General features: G+C 42.7%; 1 protein-coding gene across 1 annotated transcript in view; it reads right to left on the minus strand.

Annotated features, from left to right (window-relative positions):
* B4GALNT3 (beta-1,4-N-acetyl-galactosaminyltransferase 3) overlaps positions 1 to 17,048 on the minus strand; it is a 148,473-nt gene that overhangs the window by 49,327 nt on the left and 82,098 nt on the right. The window contains exons 4-7 of the mRNA XM_073621633.1: positions 12,168 to 12,263; positions 8,226 to 8,316; positions 4,537 to 4,637; positions 2,692 to 2,759 (exon numbers count right to left, since the gene is read on the minus strand). Of these exons, the coding sequence (XP_073477734.1) occupies positions 2,692 to 2,759; positions 4,537 to 4,637; positions 8,226 to 8,316; positions 12,168 to 12,263 (356 nt within the window). The remainder of the gene's footprint in view (positions 1 to 2,691; positions 2,760 to 4,536; positions 4,638 to 8,225; positions 8,317 to 12,167; positions 12,264 to 17,048) is intronic.

Consider the following 17,048-nt stretch of genomic DNA (forward strand, 5'->3'; position numbering starts at 1 on the left):
AGCGATACCTCACATGTGTGGTTTTAAAAACATTTTCATATGTGGGCGGGACTTACGTATGCGTTCGCTTCTGCATGCGAGCACACGGGGACACGGGGGAAATTTTTTTTTTTTTTTTTATTGTTCATTTTACTTTATTTATTTTAGTTTGACGCTTTTTTCCAAAAAATAAATTTTTTGATCACTTTTATTCCTATTACAAGGAATGTAAACATCCCTTGTAATAGGAATATGGCATGACAGGTCCTCTTTACAGTGAGCTATGGGGTCAATTAAACCCCACATCTCACCTCTAGGCTGGAAAGCCTGCAATAATTAAAAAAAAAAAAAAAGATCCCGGCTTGGATCGTAGCGGTGAGGCGGTAGAAGCACCTAAGGGCGGCGGGAGGGGGGGGTGTCCCCTCTCGCCTCCCATAAGAACGATCAAGCAGCGGAACAGCCGCTATGATCATTCTCATGGTGTAGGGAATCGCTGGCTGAAAAAGCTGATATCTGAATAATGCCTGTAGCTACACCCATCATTCAGATATCCCCGCACAAAGTCAAGGACGTCGTATGACGGCCAACGGGCGGGAAGTGGTTAAAACACATTTTTTTTTAACACAAAGTTGTCCATTTATACAATATTTCTAACACATAGCATGTACATACCAAAAATGACACCCCAAAATAGATTCTCCTACTCCTCCTGAGTACGGCGATACCACATGTGTGAGACTTCCACAGCCTGGCCACATACAGAGGCCGAGTACAGCCGAGTATGGCAGAGTATGGCTGAGTATAGCCGAGTATGGCTGGGTATGGCTGAGCATGGCAAAGTATGGCTGGGTATCACAGAGTATTGCAGAGTATGGCTGGGTATGGCTGGGTATGGCGGGGTATTGCAGGGTATTGCAGAGTATTTCAGGGTATTGCAGAGTATTGCAGGGCATTGCAGTGTATTGCAGTGTATTGCAGAGTATTGCGGGGTATTGCAGAGTATTGCGGGGTATTGCGGGGCATTGCAGAGTATTGCAGGGTATTGCGGGGCATTGCAGAGTATTGCAGAGTATTGCGGGGCATTGCAGTGTATTGCTGGGTATTGCAGAGTATTGCGGGGCATTGCAAAGTATTGCGAGGCATTGCAGAGTATTGCAGGGTATTGCAGAGTATTGCACAGGGAATTGCAGAGTGTTGCACAGGGAATTGCAGAGTATTGCGGGGTATTGCGGGGCATTGCAGAGTATTGCGGGGCATTGCAGAGTATTGCAGGGCATTGCAGAGTATTGCAGAGTATTGCAGGGTATTGCACAGGGAATTGCAGAGTAGTGCTGGGTATTTTTTATATATGGATATTTATATATCAGAGCACTCACCAAAGGTGCAGCTTTTACACAAAATATTTTTTTATTTTTTATTTCAGTATATGTGGATATCATTTCTTTCTCTTTTTTTATTTTCACTACAATATAATGTAATTTTAATAGAGGGTGTATATGGTAGCATGTGTGAATAGAGGTGTAACACATATATCTCATGACCACTTTGCACGTTGTCCACCAATTATACATACACTGCACTATACACACAGATGCACATGACCACGTATTATTATTATTATTTGTAATTTAGTGCTGGGTATTGCTGAGCATGGGGGGGATGGCTGAGCATGGAGGGATGGATGGATGGATGGATGTGACTGCACATGTCACTGAGCAGCACTGTGGGCACTACACATCCAGCCCACAGCGCTGCTCCCATCCGATCCCTCCCCCTCTGTACCGATCGATACAGAGAGGGGAGAGAGGAACCGGCGTCATGACATGACGCCGGTTTGTTTACATGTGATTGCTCCGTCATTTGACGGAGCGATCACATGGTAAACGGCCGCGATCAGCGGCCGTTTAACGTGATCCGTGATGCGCTGGGTCCTCTGGAACCGGCGGTCACGGATGTTCCCGTGTGCGCGCCCCAGGGGGCGCGCGGGAGCGGCTTTCTGGGATCACGTCATATGACGTGATCCCAGAGTTATCTAACCGCCCTGCAGCCGTCATTTGGCTATGGGCCGGTTGGCAACTGGTTAACATACTGTGGCAGTATGTGATGCATACTAGCACATTGGGGTGGATTTACTAAAGGCAAATAGACTGTGCACTTTGCAAAGTGCAGTTGCTCCAGAACTTGGTAAATGAGGTAAAGCTTCATTTGCAAAGAATACTCAATCACGTGCAAGGAAATCACGTGCTTGCACATCATTGGATGATGGAAGTCAGCAGGGCTTCTGCTCATCTACTAAGCTCTGGAGCAACTGCACTTTGTACAGTGCACAGTCTATTTGCCTTTAGTAAATCAACCCCAATATGATATTACCATGCAGGGCACAAAAAAAAAAAAAGTCCTCTAATGAAAGTTGTTAAAGTCTTTTGGAGTATCCCTAAGCTCACCCTCACCCTATCTCAGTTCTCTCAAAAAAAAAAAAAAAAAGACACAAAAAAAGACATGAAGAGCCTGTTCTATGACTCAAGTGATTGGGAAATACTGTGCGCCTGGCTGCTGTGTGCCTATCAGGGATATGGAACCTGGGACCAAACAGCCAGACCAGTCCTAGCTCTGCCCTACATTCACATTTGCCATTCACTACTGACATAATGTAATGTCCCTTCAACTATACAAATGCTAGCAAAGCATGAAGAGGACCTGTCTAATTCTCACCTGACAGGCCTGGAGACCTGATCCTGGAATTTTCCAAACTCTCCCGGAGCTGTCCACTGTTTTCCTGCCTGGAGTCATGCATAAAGAAAGGGAATTCAGATTTTACAACTGCTGATCAAACAAAAACTTAGAAATGTTGGTTACTGATCTAACAGAAAAATTAAGGTGACTTATGTGGTTTTTATATATTTCATGCTGCTGTACAAAGAATACAATGTGAGCAGAGTGGGATGATGTAGCCAAGCACAGTTCTAAGCCTGCAGACAACAATACAAATAGGCCCCTGGTCTGTACAGAAATGTTGCCATAGTTTCTTTTATTTAACCACTTAAGGACCGGAAGGATTTGCCCCCTTAATGACCAGGCCACTGTTTGCAATGCAGCACTGCGTCACTTTAACTGACGATTGCACGGTCGTGTGACGTTGTACCCAAACTAAATTTATGTCTTTTTTTATCCCACAAATAGAGATTTCTTTTGGTGGTATTTGATTACCTCTGCGTTTTTTTATTTTTTGCGCTATAAACAAAAAAAAGAGAGTGACAATTGAAAAAGAAAACAATTTTTTACTTTTTGCTATAATAAATATCCCAAAAAATATATATAAAAAACTAATTTATTCATCAGTTTAGGCCAATATGTATTCTTCTACATATTTTTGGTAAAAAAAAAATCTCAATAAGCGTAAATTTATTGGTTTGCGCAAAAGTTATAGCGTCTACAAAATAGGGAAAAGATTAATGGCATTTTTAATAATTTTTTTATTACTAGTAATGGCGGTGATCAGTGATTTTTAGCAGGACTGCGACATTGGACACTTTTGACACTTTTTTGGGACCAGTAACATTTATACAGCGATCAGTGCTATAAAAATGTACCGATTACTGTATAAATGACACTGGCAGGGAAGGGGTTAACACTAGGGAGCGATCAAGGGGTTAAATGGGTTCCCTGGGAGGTGTTTCTAACTGTGGGGAGAGTGTACTGACCGGGAATAGAGAGATCGCTGTTCCTAATCACTAGGAACAGACAATCACACTGTACTCCCCTGACAGAATCTGTATGTTTACATTGATAGATCCGCATTATGGCTCTCTGTGGACAAGGTGCACAAAGCGATGTACACCTACGGCGATTTGAGCAATAGAGCCAACCTGCCACAGTATAATGACAGCGGCAAGTGGTTAAAGTGTTTCTAAACCTACAACAGTAAACCAGCCTGTATATGCAGTAAAGCATGCTGGTTCTACTCACTGTGGCACAAAAGAGGTTAATCCGACACATTGTGTAAAAAGGCTGTTTGATTCTGTCTTCTCTGATCCTCCCCTTCTTTTACTGTCCACAATCCCTCTGCTGATAGAACAGAGCCTTGGGGGCACTCTGCACATGCTCAGTTTGGTGTGTATTCCTAGAGACTTTTTTTTTTTTTCTTGGGAGGGTGCATGTGATTGGCAGAGGGCCAATCAGCACTGTCCAGACAGAGGGTCAGGGGTCCTGCAGCCTCATAGGACAGAGTAGAATGAAAACTCCTACAAGCTTTAACCAGACACTTGAGAGAAGTCACAAGACTGCTATATACTGCTGATGAGAAAAGGTATTTAGCAGTTTATATTTACTAAATTAATTGCATTTCCATGTTCTGTGGGAGACCAGATATAGTGAATGCAGGGTCCTGGGTTTAGTAACACTTTAACAACCTCTATATTATAAACGTGGCAGATCTGACATTTTATAGTGTTTAAATGCAACATGGTATAACCTGGAGTTCTCCTCTAACACAATAAATGCTAGCTATCATCAAATCTGTTCTTAGTGGAGCTACCCTTTAAGGCCATCATACCGTACCGGGCCCACTCTACACAGCAGCTGCAGGTTTCCCACCGAATGGTCCTCACTCAGCCAGAACTCTGAGTTGTCATCTGATGACACGGCAAATTGGAAATTTCCTGCAACAAGGAACAGGTAACAAGTGTTATTCTGAGCAATATAAAAAAGTAATGGGGTAAACAACAGCTCTAAGCTTGCAGTTACATAAAATTACAAATCTTATAGAATTTTTTTTCCCTGTTTCAGAATGTGTTTGTTAAGGGTTTCACTTTTTTTCACATCACTCAATTATTGATAAACCACAGATTATAGTAAAACAGAATAATTTATACAAACATACAGACAACATCCTTTATATCACAAAAAAAAAAAAACGTCATGCATTATTTAGTCCTATATGATCAAGCTAGCAGGGATCTCCAAACTATGGCCCTCCAGTTGTGCAGAAACTACAATTCCCATCATGCATAATTATGTGTGTGAATGTCAGAGTTTCATAATGCCTCATGGGACATGTAGTTCCGCAACAAATGGAGGGCCGTAGTTTGGAGATCCTTGAGGTAGACCATCTTTTTTAAAGAGTAACTAAACTTTTGTGCAAAACAAACCAGCAAATAAAAAATAAAAATTAAAAATCAAAAATAAATTCAATGTTGATAAAAATTACATATCCTTTTTCAGACTGCAGCCTCTGTAATTTTCTGGAAAATGTAATGCAATATGGCAACCTGGTGGCGTTCTCTACATAGACAGTGTACGGAACTTCCCCAGAAAGGTTTCCTGCTTGTGTAATTGGCTCACTGATTTTCCCAGAAGTCTGCACTAAGATAAAAGTCAGATATTGGGCACCCCCTGCAACAAAAACTTCATTTTTGGTGACATGCTTCAAAAGAAATAATTTACCTCTAAAGAGATGCAGGCGCTGCAATTTTGGTCATTAGAATTCTGAAAGTACATTAGCTGATTAGAATCTACATAGACACTACCATTCAGGAATCAGCCTTTCAAGGACATAGTGGAACATACAGCTTTTTCTTCAGAGCAAACAGGTAGGGATCTGCTACAACGTTTGTGAAAATCCTTGCAATCTACATAGATCACTCAGAGGGTAATGTTGTCTTTTTTTTCTAAACAAAAAACTCTTTAAGGTGTGCTAAGTAGAGCTTAGAGTGGTTGTAACCCCTTACATATACTAAGTGAAGTGACTGGCCTCAGGTGATACACAGAGATAAAATAAATTCTCCTACATAAGTTGTACCTGTTTATCTGTAGTATTCTGTTCTCTACATCCATTCAAAGTCCAGAATTAATAAAGCTGGTCTGAGATGTCAGAAAACAGCTGAAATTACACACTGCAACACTCAGTGAGGAGAGCTCTGAGAGCCGATTGGGTGGCTTGGTCACACCCCCCTTCACACAGCACACATGAACAGAAATGAGGCTGTCAACCACAGGATGTGTGCTAGAGCTTCCTCCATTGTCACCATTTTTCTCTTGGTGTCAGGAAAACTTATCAGAAGTGACTAATGCAGATAACAGAGGAACGGGGCAGCATACAGAAATGACACTTCAGTGCTCTGGATAGAGAAAAGTATACACATCATAGAGGGATATGCTTTGCTCATATTTCATGTCTGAAGTTTACAACCACTTTAACCACTTGCCGACCAGCCGCCGTCATTATAAATGCTAGCTATCACCAAAATTTGCTGTTTCTTGGTGGAGCTACCCTTTAAGGCCATCATTACGTACCGGGCCCACTCTACACAGCAGCTGCAGGTTTCCCACCGAATGGTCCTCACTCAGCCACTTTAACCCCTTGCTGACCAGCTGCCACCATTATACAGCGGCAGGTCGGCTCGCCATACCTGTACGTCGGCTCTAGCAGCCACGAGGGGGAACCCGATGCGCTTGCTATCCGCCGGCCACGCACATTAATGGGTACGAGAGCCAGAACGGGTATGTCAGGAGAGGAGAGACAGATCGTCTGTTCCTACTAAATCAGGAACAGCGATATGTCTCCTCCCCCAGTCAGTCCCATCTGCATACAGTTAGAACACATTTAACCCCTTGATCGCAGGAGAGGAGAGACAGATCGTCTGTTCCTACTAAATCAGGAACAGCGATATGTCTCCTCCCCCAGTCAGTCCCATCTGCATACAGTTAGAACACATTTAACCCCTTGATCGCACCCTAGTGTTAACCCCTTCCCTACCAGTGACATTTACACAGTAATCACTGCATTTTTATAGCACTGATCACTGTATAAATGTCAACGGTCCCAAAAATATGTCAAAAGTGTCCGATCTGTCCGCCACAATGTCGCAGTCCCACTAAAAATTGCAGATAGCCACCATTACTAGTAAAAAAATAATATTAATAAAAATAAATAAATCTATTTCCCATTTTGTAGACGCTATACTATAGCATTTGCGCAAACCAAACAATATACGCTTATTGCGATGATGCTTATTGCATGATAAAAAAAATATCTAGAAGAATATATATCGGCCTAAATTGATGAAGAAATTTATTTTTTCTGATTTATTTTTTTGGGATATTTATTATAGCAAAAATGTATAAAATATTGTTTTTTTTTCCAAAATTGTCGCTCTTTTTTATTTATAGTGCAAAAAAAGAAAAACCATAGAGGCGATCAAATACCACCAAACGAAAGCTCTATTTGTGGGGGAAAGAAAGGACGTCAATTTTGTTTGGGTACAACTTTGCACAATTGTCAGTTAAAGCGCTGCAGTGCCGTATTGCAAAAAATGGCCTGGTCATGACGGTCAGAAAGTCCGCCCATGTGTACGCTGCATTAGTAATTGGATTTACATACACTTTAAATGCTATAGCAGACCGATGCGTTATAAACCCATACATAGTAGTAATACAAGTGTGAATAGTCCTACCTTTCAAAATATCTATCAACCAGTCTTGAGATTCTTTCAAGACAGCATGAGCATACCCAGGTCCTTGACTTTACTTTTCTCCTCCAAAGTTAATGCTATACAGATGTTTCATGGATCTACCCCACCCTGTGACTGGATATTAAGACTTGATTCCCACCTATGCATTTTTAGTGCTTTTTGCATTTTGCAGATTTGCACTACAGAACGTGTTCCATAGGAAACCATGTTAAACGGACTGTAGTTCAAATCTGCAAAATGCAAAAAGCACTAAAAATGCAAAGGTGTGAATCAAGCCTAAAGGAGCAGCTTTTCAATGATGAGATCAATCCTCTCTCCTCCTAACAAGCAAGCTGACAACACTATAAAATGCCAGATTGGCTTAAGCCTCGTACCCACTACTATTTTTTTTAAAAACTAAAAAACCTGACAGCTCAGGTCGGGGCCGCTGTACTAACAATCCAATGTTAGTACAGCAATCTCCCCTGCTGGGCTATTGTGGTCTGACAGGGGGGGCAGCCCCCCCACCAGAACACTCTGGTCAGCGCTCTCAGCCAATGGCTGAAAGCGCTGAACAGGAGCCATTGGCTGAGAACGCTGAACAGGAGCTGGTTGGCCGACCTCTTTTGGTCAAGACCCTTTGACAGAAGCCGGCCGAATGGCCTGCTTCTGTCGGGATGGCTTCCATACACATGGGCTGTATTCGGCCCGTGTGTACTAGTGATGTTGTACTGGGTGTGATGTTGAAACACCAGATAAAGCTATAGATTGCCATTGTTAGCGGTTTATTGTCCTTACCAGCTATAGCAGGGTGCAGGTATCCGAACATGCGCAGCCCGTAGTTGGTCCATTGCGGAGTGACAGCAAGCTTGTTGATTGTAGTTCGAATCTGATGCAGCAAAAACAAAAGCTTAATGATTTTATTAAAGCGGACCTGTCATCAGATATATTTTGCATGTGCAGCATGATTAGTAGTACTATATTAGTGTAACACTTTCAGGTGTTTATTACCTTTAAAAAAGATCACAGTACTCTCCCTAACAATGGTTTCATCTGTTTTTCCCTCCAGAACAAGAGTGCCATCTTTGTTCAGTCATTATCCGGGGTTAGCATCTTCTTCCTGGACTAAAACGCCAATTCGCAATCATGTAAAATCCCGATTCTGTGTGGATTTTGGCTGTGTTCTCAAATTTCTGACACATATCAGCCCCTGCTACAGTTTCTCTTACTACAAAGTTAAGCCATACACACGAGCGGAATGTCCGACTATCGTGAAAAACGCTCGTCTGTATGTTGGTCCGATGGACCAAAAACAGCGCATGCTCTGAAGTAAGTACGAGACGGAAGCTATTGGCTACTGGCTATTGAACTTCCTTTATTCTAGTCCCGTCGTACGTGCTGTACGTCACCGTGTTCTTGACGGTCGGACTTTGGTCGGACTTTGGTTTGACCGTGTGTAGGCAAGACCGCTTGAATGGAATCCCGTCGGAGAAACCTTCAGAGTTTATTCTGACGGCAAAACCGGTCGCGTGTACAGGGCATAAAAATATCTGATCACTAGGGGATGGAGAGACTGAGAAAATGCTGCCTTCTGCCTGTAGCAGACTGATGACATCATGTCAACAGCTGGCCTCTCCTGAGCTTGTCAAGAGCTTACACTCAGCCACCATTGTAATAAAATACCCCAAATTCTGTCCAGGTGCACATCTTCCAACAGAGGCAGAAAAATCCCAGATGGATTTGTCCAATAGAGATAGCGATTCCATTACTTCTTATCTTGGATTTGTTTGAACAGTACCGATTCTATTGGCACCAAAACAAAAACCAGCTCACATTTTAGGTTGGTTTAAAAATAATAAAGTGTGAATCATTAATAGTGAAGATGGATTTATTGTTGATAAACAAGTGCATATTCTCCCTGTTCTAGAATGGCAGCCCACTCAGCACTGGGTGTAATGATGACCAAGAGCACGCTGTGTTCCGACTGGTTGTGGAAAGTTACACCCTGCGCTCAGCAAAGATCTGCAGTTAATCCACTGTGAGAAGGTTACCACTGTGTGTAACCTGTTAAATGATAACAACTGCAGCAGATGCTTAACTGGACACTGGTGAATTAAAACTATATGCAAAATCAGAAATGATAAATAGGATGCAGTCTGTCACTGTTTTTAACGTAAGAGTTTTTGTATTCTGGAGTCCCCAGTATCATAGTTTTATTATCTGGTGATCCCACCAGTAGTTTTTTTTTTCTACACTTGCAATAGGATGACAACAGTGTTCATTCTGCAGTTAAATTGCACAGTAACGTTGTCAACCTGTAGACAGGGTAGTCTTGGATGGACATGTAGCTTTAAATGGACCTTTAGTGGTAGACAAATTAAAGTCCAGCTCCAGCTAAGACTGGGTTCACACATATGCGGCTGTGGTTTTAGTACGGCAGTCCAGTGTGTCTCTGTTCACCGGTTCAGGTGCGAGTTTTTACCTGAAATTGCATCTGAACTAGACCCAAAAATGCACAGGACCCTTTTTAAAATTGACCCACACATGGCTTCATTGAAAACCAGTCATATTCACGTGTTATGCAAATTGGATGTGGCTAAAAACGCATCCAATTCCATATATGTGAACCCAGCCTAAGGCTACTTTCACACTGAGGCGCTTTACAGGCGCTGCATCGCTAAAAATAGCGTCTGCATAGTGCCTGTAAAGAGCCTCTCCTGTCTCTCCAGTGTGAAAGCCCGAGGGCTTTCACACTGGAACAGTGCGCTTGCAGGACAGTAAAAAAAGTCCTGCAAGCAGCATCTTTGCAGAGCTGTAGGAGCGGTGCAGCGGCGCTGCAGCGGGCAGTTTATTCGGCTGCTGGGGGGGCTAAAAGAGCCCCGCTAGTGGCCGAATAGCGCTTTACTACTGCCGGCGCCCACCTGCCCCAGTGTGAAAGTAGCCTTACACTTTTTTAGGTTGTTACAGCAACAGGTTTTTTTTGTGTTTGGAAAAGAAGGTTAAAGAACAACTAAAGTCAGGATTACTGTACTCACCTCTGCTCAAATGGCCTGAGGCCTGCCGCTCTTCCACTGCCCCTGCCATTGAAATCAATGGGCACCGCTGCCAAAGCGCCTGCAAAGCGCTTCGGCAGCGGCACTTTTAACCCTTTATTTGGTTGCTAGCGGGCGTTTAAAGCGCCCCACTATCGGCCAAAAGTGCCACTATAACAGCGGTAAAGCGCTATACTGCTAACGCCCCCCCGCCCCAGTGTGAAAGTAGCTTAAAAAACGATCAGCCAATGGCTGCGCTGCTTTCAATCCATCCACTGTAGCCAATCAACGGCCAGGCTGAGCAGCGAAGAGGATGTCGGGGGCGAGCGCGGGACTTTCAAGAGGTCAGGTAAGTAAAACGGGGGGGGCCGGTATTGTCGGATGTTATTTCACATTAATGCATAGAATGCATTAAGGTGAAAAAACTTTTTCCTTTACAACCCCTTTAAATGGACTGTAGTGTGTTTCTGCAAAACTGAAAAAGCACTAAAAAATGCATAGGTGTGAACCAGGCCTTATTCTCACCCCAAACTGTAAAGTGACAGCTCCCGGATCTCTTCTAGCAATCAGTGTGGTTCCCGACCATGTGATCTCCACAACAAATATGACATGATGATCTTGTGATTTTGTTTAAGGCCCAGTTCACACTGGTGCGATGCCAGACATCGCATGTAATTCACAGCGCACTGCTGTTCACATTACATGCTATGTCTGTGCGGTGCGATATCAGCCATACAGATAGTATGGCTGATATCACACCGCATTTGGTCCAAACACGCACAGGACCCTTTTTTCTGTTCGGACCAGAATCGGATCGCATGTGTGTTCACACATATGCGATCCGATTCATGTCCGAACTGTCAGTTCACAGTGCGATATGCAAGCTGAACTGGGGGTGTCGTTAACAATGTATTGACACTCCCCAGCGATTCGCATATGGAAGTGTGAACTGACATGCGAGTCGGTGCGATGCGGGAACCCGCAGTGGATTTGTGGTTTTCTTGCATCGCACAAGTGTGAACCGGGCCTAACAAACAAACCCCAAATCTTGTGCTGCACAAAGAGAGGGAGACTGGAAAAGAAAAAGAATCCCTATGTAAAACAGAAATCATCATATATCAAAAGATAAGGTCTGCTCACATTCACAAGACAGGTTGCCCCAAAAGGTAAAGAATCATGTGCCCCTTTTTTCCTATAGAGGGCAAGTCCCTTATTCCATACCATTTGCTGTATCACTTTACGTAGCACAAAAAGGCACTGCGACAGCTGAGGCTGGCAGGCTTCAGCTGTTTAAAGGCAAATACGGTACCCAAAATAAAATGAAATTATTTTAAAAATGTATTTTTTATTTTTTTTTTACATTTTCGTCTATTTCAGTTTATGACACGAAAGCTAAACATGGTATTTAATAAAACAGTGTACCAAATTAAAGCCTTATACAGGAAAAAAAAGCAATGCTAAATTATCTACAGTAGGTTGGCATATTAGAGTGCTGTCACATTAGCTGATGCATCCTGATACAGCTAAATTTTGTCTCAGAATCTAGGTTTCAATGGTCTCTGGTCAGAAAGCTGTTAAATGTATGCTTTTTATTCTTTCTGGCAAACAAAAGTGTTACTTTTTAAGAACAGTTTTTAAAATATTTTTTTAAGTCCGGTGAGCTCTGTCTTATGTCTTATGTGCATATCTGCAGTGCAATGGTACTCACGTGGGGGTACAGGGGGAAGTGTATGTTGCGGCGTAGTTGACTGATGCTGCTTCCACACCAATCCTCAAACACGTGGAGATTCACCTGACCAGAAAACTGCAGAACAATCTTGCATTAGTGATTATAGTTTAAATAGGTTATCCCACACCCACATAACAACTGTCCCCGAGCCACCCCCATCAAATCATTCTCTGCAGCTATTACCTTTTGTACCACCACCTACTCCCTTTAGAATGTAAGCTCTACGAGCTGGGCCCTCCTGTACCTTTTGTATTGAACTGTACTGTATGTTCTTGTCCCCCCTATACATTGTAAATCGCTGCGTAAACTGTCGGCGCTATATAAATTGCGTATAATAATAATAATAGGTTTAACTGCATGTGCACTCCAATTCATCCTGAAGGGGGCAGTGTTGGCGAACATCCTGCCAATATCGCCCCTGTGTTTTTGCAGTATTAGGTTTACAACTTGTCTCCTGAGTATACAAATAACCTACATTTTTTTTATTTTTTTATTTTTTTTTTTTTTTAGAAAAGGGTAGGAAATGGCTAAAAACGTGTCAAGTGGTTATTTTGGTTTTGTTTCTGTGTGATTTCCATTCGTTTTTTATCTTGAGGCCCAACAAGAAGTGAGACATCTCACATTTATAATACAAAAGCTTCATATTTTGAAACATGTGTAGTACTAACTCTCGAGTACGTTTTCAATGCTTTATTAAACTATCAAAGAAGGAAGTAGCAGGAAAGAGGTAGAAGGAAAACCGCAGAGGAAAACTCAAATACCTTTTTAGTAAGATTCTTGACAAATGTCCTTTGGGATTAGATATTTCAGTGGAATGCACTCCCTTGGTGGGGCACACTCCTTGCACGCCTGGATAGGCCTCTCTCACTTGCCTAGCAGCCAGTACGTAGCACGAACAAAAGTCTCTGCCACAGACTTGTTTGGGATGAACCTGTACGATCCTCTGCCACAGGATGTATTGGTTTTTTCTGCAATGAATGTCAGTCACAGTGCTTGAACCTTTAAGCCAAACCCGGCAACACTATGCTGTATAATCACTTTAGGATACGTCCTCCAACTGAGTCACCAGGCCCCTCTCCAGACCAGCACGCTGCATGATCCTTCAATAACGGGTCCTCCCCTGGGATCTCCTTGGTTGTCCAGCTTCTTCACTCTGGATAGACAGCTCAGGACCATTCCTCAGCCGCTGTGGTAGGCCCCAGACAGACTTCTGGGCCCACCCATGCGCCGCAGCGACGTGGGCCTCCGGAATGGAGGACCACGAGATAGCACTCTAATGCATACCTGTCGGCCAGGAGGGCCAGCAGGTGGCTGTAAAAACGAACCCCAAAATATGGCGTCTGTCCCATAAATACCCTCGCCCAGAATGCAACTCGGAGGACCACCTCCACCGAGTTGTCTCCAGGACAGAAGAACATCCATACGCTTAGACACGCTGCCCTTTCAACACCAGCCGGTGGCAACAGCGACACCCATGGCTCAGTATGGAAACACACGCAACGTCAGCCAAGCTGAAACAGAGGCAAATCTAACCTTCCTAATGAACAAGTTACTAAATTTACCTATCAGATGGTAGATGGTAAATCTACCAGCGCTACACATGTAACCATAAACATATAACAATAAAAAATATTAAAGGTATAACATTAATACAAATCCAGCAGGAATGGGGGGATCCCCTGATAATGGGCACAGCAGGTTTGTAGAACTGGGAATGTGGCGTAGGGATGGCGGGAGCCCCTTATATTAGACGCAGCAGGTTACAAACCTAGGAACTCAACACAGGGATGGTAGGAAGCCCTCATAAAGGGCACAACAGGTGTGCAGACCTGGGAACATAGCCCAGGGATGGTGGAAACCCCTCATAATTGGCACAGCAGGTGTCGAGTTGAGAACTCAAAGCATAGGTAAAAGAAACTGTCAGGGGATTTAAAGAGAATCTAAACCTACGCACAAAAATTGAATCCAATGCAGTTTGCTGGTCCCTAAATATGGTGGCTGAATATGTTTTTCTTTCATTTTCATTTTTCTTCTCCTTTAATTTACACTTCCTGTCTTGGACAATGTGTTGGAACTACCAGAGTCGCAGCAGTCGCACTTGGGACTAGGCCCTGGCCTTCTGCCACTGTGGAGGGGGGCCAAGACCCGGCATCTCCCCCTGCACATCTGGCTGTCAGTTTAGTATGTGATGGGGGGGAGGGGGCGATTGGCAGCTCTATGGTGTCCACAGCAGTGTTAATTTCGTTGACTAAAACTGACTAAAACATTGACTAAAACTAACTTAATACCACTTTAATCTACAAAAATACGACTAAAACAATTGAGATGACTAAAATACGACTAAAACCAAAATGGGACTAAAACTAAAATGCCATTTTAGTCAAAAGATTAACACTGGTCTGTAGTGCATGTTCATACCTCAATAACATAAATAATAACATATTCGATTTTTCACTCCAGCAGTATATAATGAGTAGAGAAATGCTTAAATAATGCATTGCAATTTAACTACACCTATTAGATTTTAGATGACTAAAATGAGTTTTAGTCGACTAAAATGACCTGGAGATTTAGTCGACTAAATGCAACTAAAACTAAAACAATAGCAGAAGACTAAAATGGGACTAAAACTAAAATTGCCATTTTAGTGCTAAGAAACAAGAGGATATATATCGTTGCGCTACTGAAAACAGAAATTATGTGGACTTAATAGCAGCCAGCATCACCAGTGTAGTGACCGTGCAATGAAAATAAAAATGAATAAATGCAGCGCTAAGTGTGATAAGAGCAAGGGGGTGAACTAACTCCCCATATACATATATACTGTGTATGGCAACAAATATTTACACGTGGCAGTAGTTATAAGCCACAACCAATGAAGTGAAGGAACAGGCCCCAATAACTGGAATCAGTGTCCATAGTGGTGTAATGCCCGTACACACGGTCGGATTTTCCGATGGAAAATGTCCGATCGGAGTGTGTTGTCGGAAATTCCGACCGTGTGTGGGCTCCATCGGACATTTTCCATCGGATTTTCCGACACACAAAGTTGGAGAGCAGGAGATAAAATTTTCCGACAACAAAATCCGTTGTCGGAAATTCCGATCGTGTGTACACAAATCCGACGGACAAAGTGCCACGCATGCTCAGAATAAATAAAGAGATGAAAGCTATTGGCTACTGCCCCGTTTATAGTCCCGACGTACGTGTTTTACGTCACCGCGTTCAGAACGATCGGATTTTCCGACAACTTTGTGTGACCGTGTGTATGCAAGACAAGTCTGAGCCAACATCCGTCGGAAAAAATCCATGGATTTTGTTGTCGGAATGTCCGAACAAAGTCCGACCGTGTGTACGCCCTATAAAAGTTCACCAATACAAATGACGTAATATTTCTGGTGAGTAGAAAAAGGAACATATGTGGATGGTGTTCTTAATGTCCAGATAGGAAAGTTTTTTCTTCTTTTTTTCTTTTCTCCTTTTCCTTCCCTCCCCTCTTTGTATACAATTTTGTATGTGCATTTTCACTTTTTTATATGTATATATTTTTCATATTCTTATGTGATGTCTATATAGACCTTATGGTCTTTTCAAGGCTCTATATACTTACCTGCAGTTGTTTGCTGTAAATGTATCCATATGTGTTTACACTTGTACTGTATTGATAATATGGCATCTATACTTTATGGACATCAGTGTGGGATACTTTTTATACATTCATGATGCCCTATGCACTTATGTTACAGGGTCATTAAAGAGGTGTCCCGCTAAACAGATCTTTTGGAACTTTTTCGGTTTAGTGTTTGCTTTTTCTTTTTGTTACCACTATAACAGCGTCTTATTTGCACTTCCGTTGACACATGAAGCTGCTGGGATAGGAGCGCTTCGTTCCGGCGCGCAATGACCTTTACTTATGGTGAATGGGTGGAGTTATTTCACCCCTTGCCGTACAATCTAACTAGCCTCTTCCTGGGATGGAAATGAGGCTTGGTGCGCGATGACATCATCCACAATGACGCTAACATGTGACTTTGCGCTAGAAGTTTTGATTGGTTAGTGCCATCACATGCTTTAATGCCCTGTTACCACACGATTTTTATATTTTTTACTTATCTGTGATCACTACTTTTATTCATTTATCTTACCCGTTGTCTGAAAAGAATCCTTTTTTGGTGGTTCTAAATAAACCTTATACACCAGATTCATGCACTATGTGGAGACCTTTTTCTTTTCCCACATGAGTCTACATCCGGTGTGGTGAAAGCTGCATCCTCCAGCTGTCTGCTCGCTGTGAAGGTGAACCCATCCATCTGTTGTGGATCCAAGCACCATCTTCCATCCATTGTTGCCCCAGATGAGACCATTGGAACCTACTACCAGCACCCTCCAGCAAGCACCCCTAGGATCGATTGATCCATAAGCCTGAATGACACTCCGCCGTATGGTGAGTGTGTCCACCCTCTCTGGTAAGCGTATTCACCCCTTCTACTTATGTGTGGACCCAGAGTACATGAAGATCTCTCATTGATTTAAGAACACCATCCACATATGTTCCTTTTTCTACTCACCAGAAATATCACGTCGTTTGTGTTGATGAACTTTTACCCCACTATGGACTGTGCTTACAGTTATTGGGGCCTGTTCCTTCACTTCATTGGTTGTGGCTTATAACTACTGCCACATGTAAATATTTGTTGCCATACACAGTATATATGTATATGGGGCGTTAGTTCACCCCCTTGCTCTTATCACACTTAGCGCTGCATTTATTCATTTTTATTTTCATTTTAGTGCTAAGACTAAAACTAAATTAAAATTTGCTGCCAAAATTAACACTGGTCCACGGCCGGGATTTCCCTG

Source organism: Aquarana catesbeiana, linkage group LG03 (assembly GCF_042186555.1).
Source record: "Aquarana catesbeiana isolate 2022-GZ linkage group LG03, ASM4218655v1, whole genome shotgun sequence".
NCBI lineage: Eukaryota > Metazoa > Chordata > Amphibia > Anura > Ranidae > Aquarana > Aquarana catesbeiana.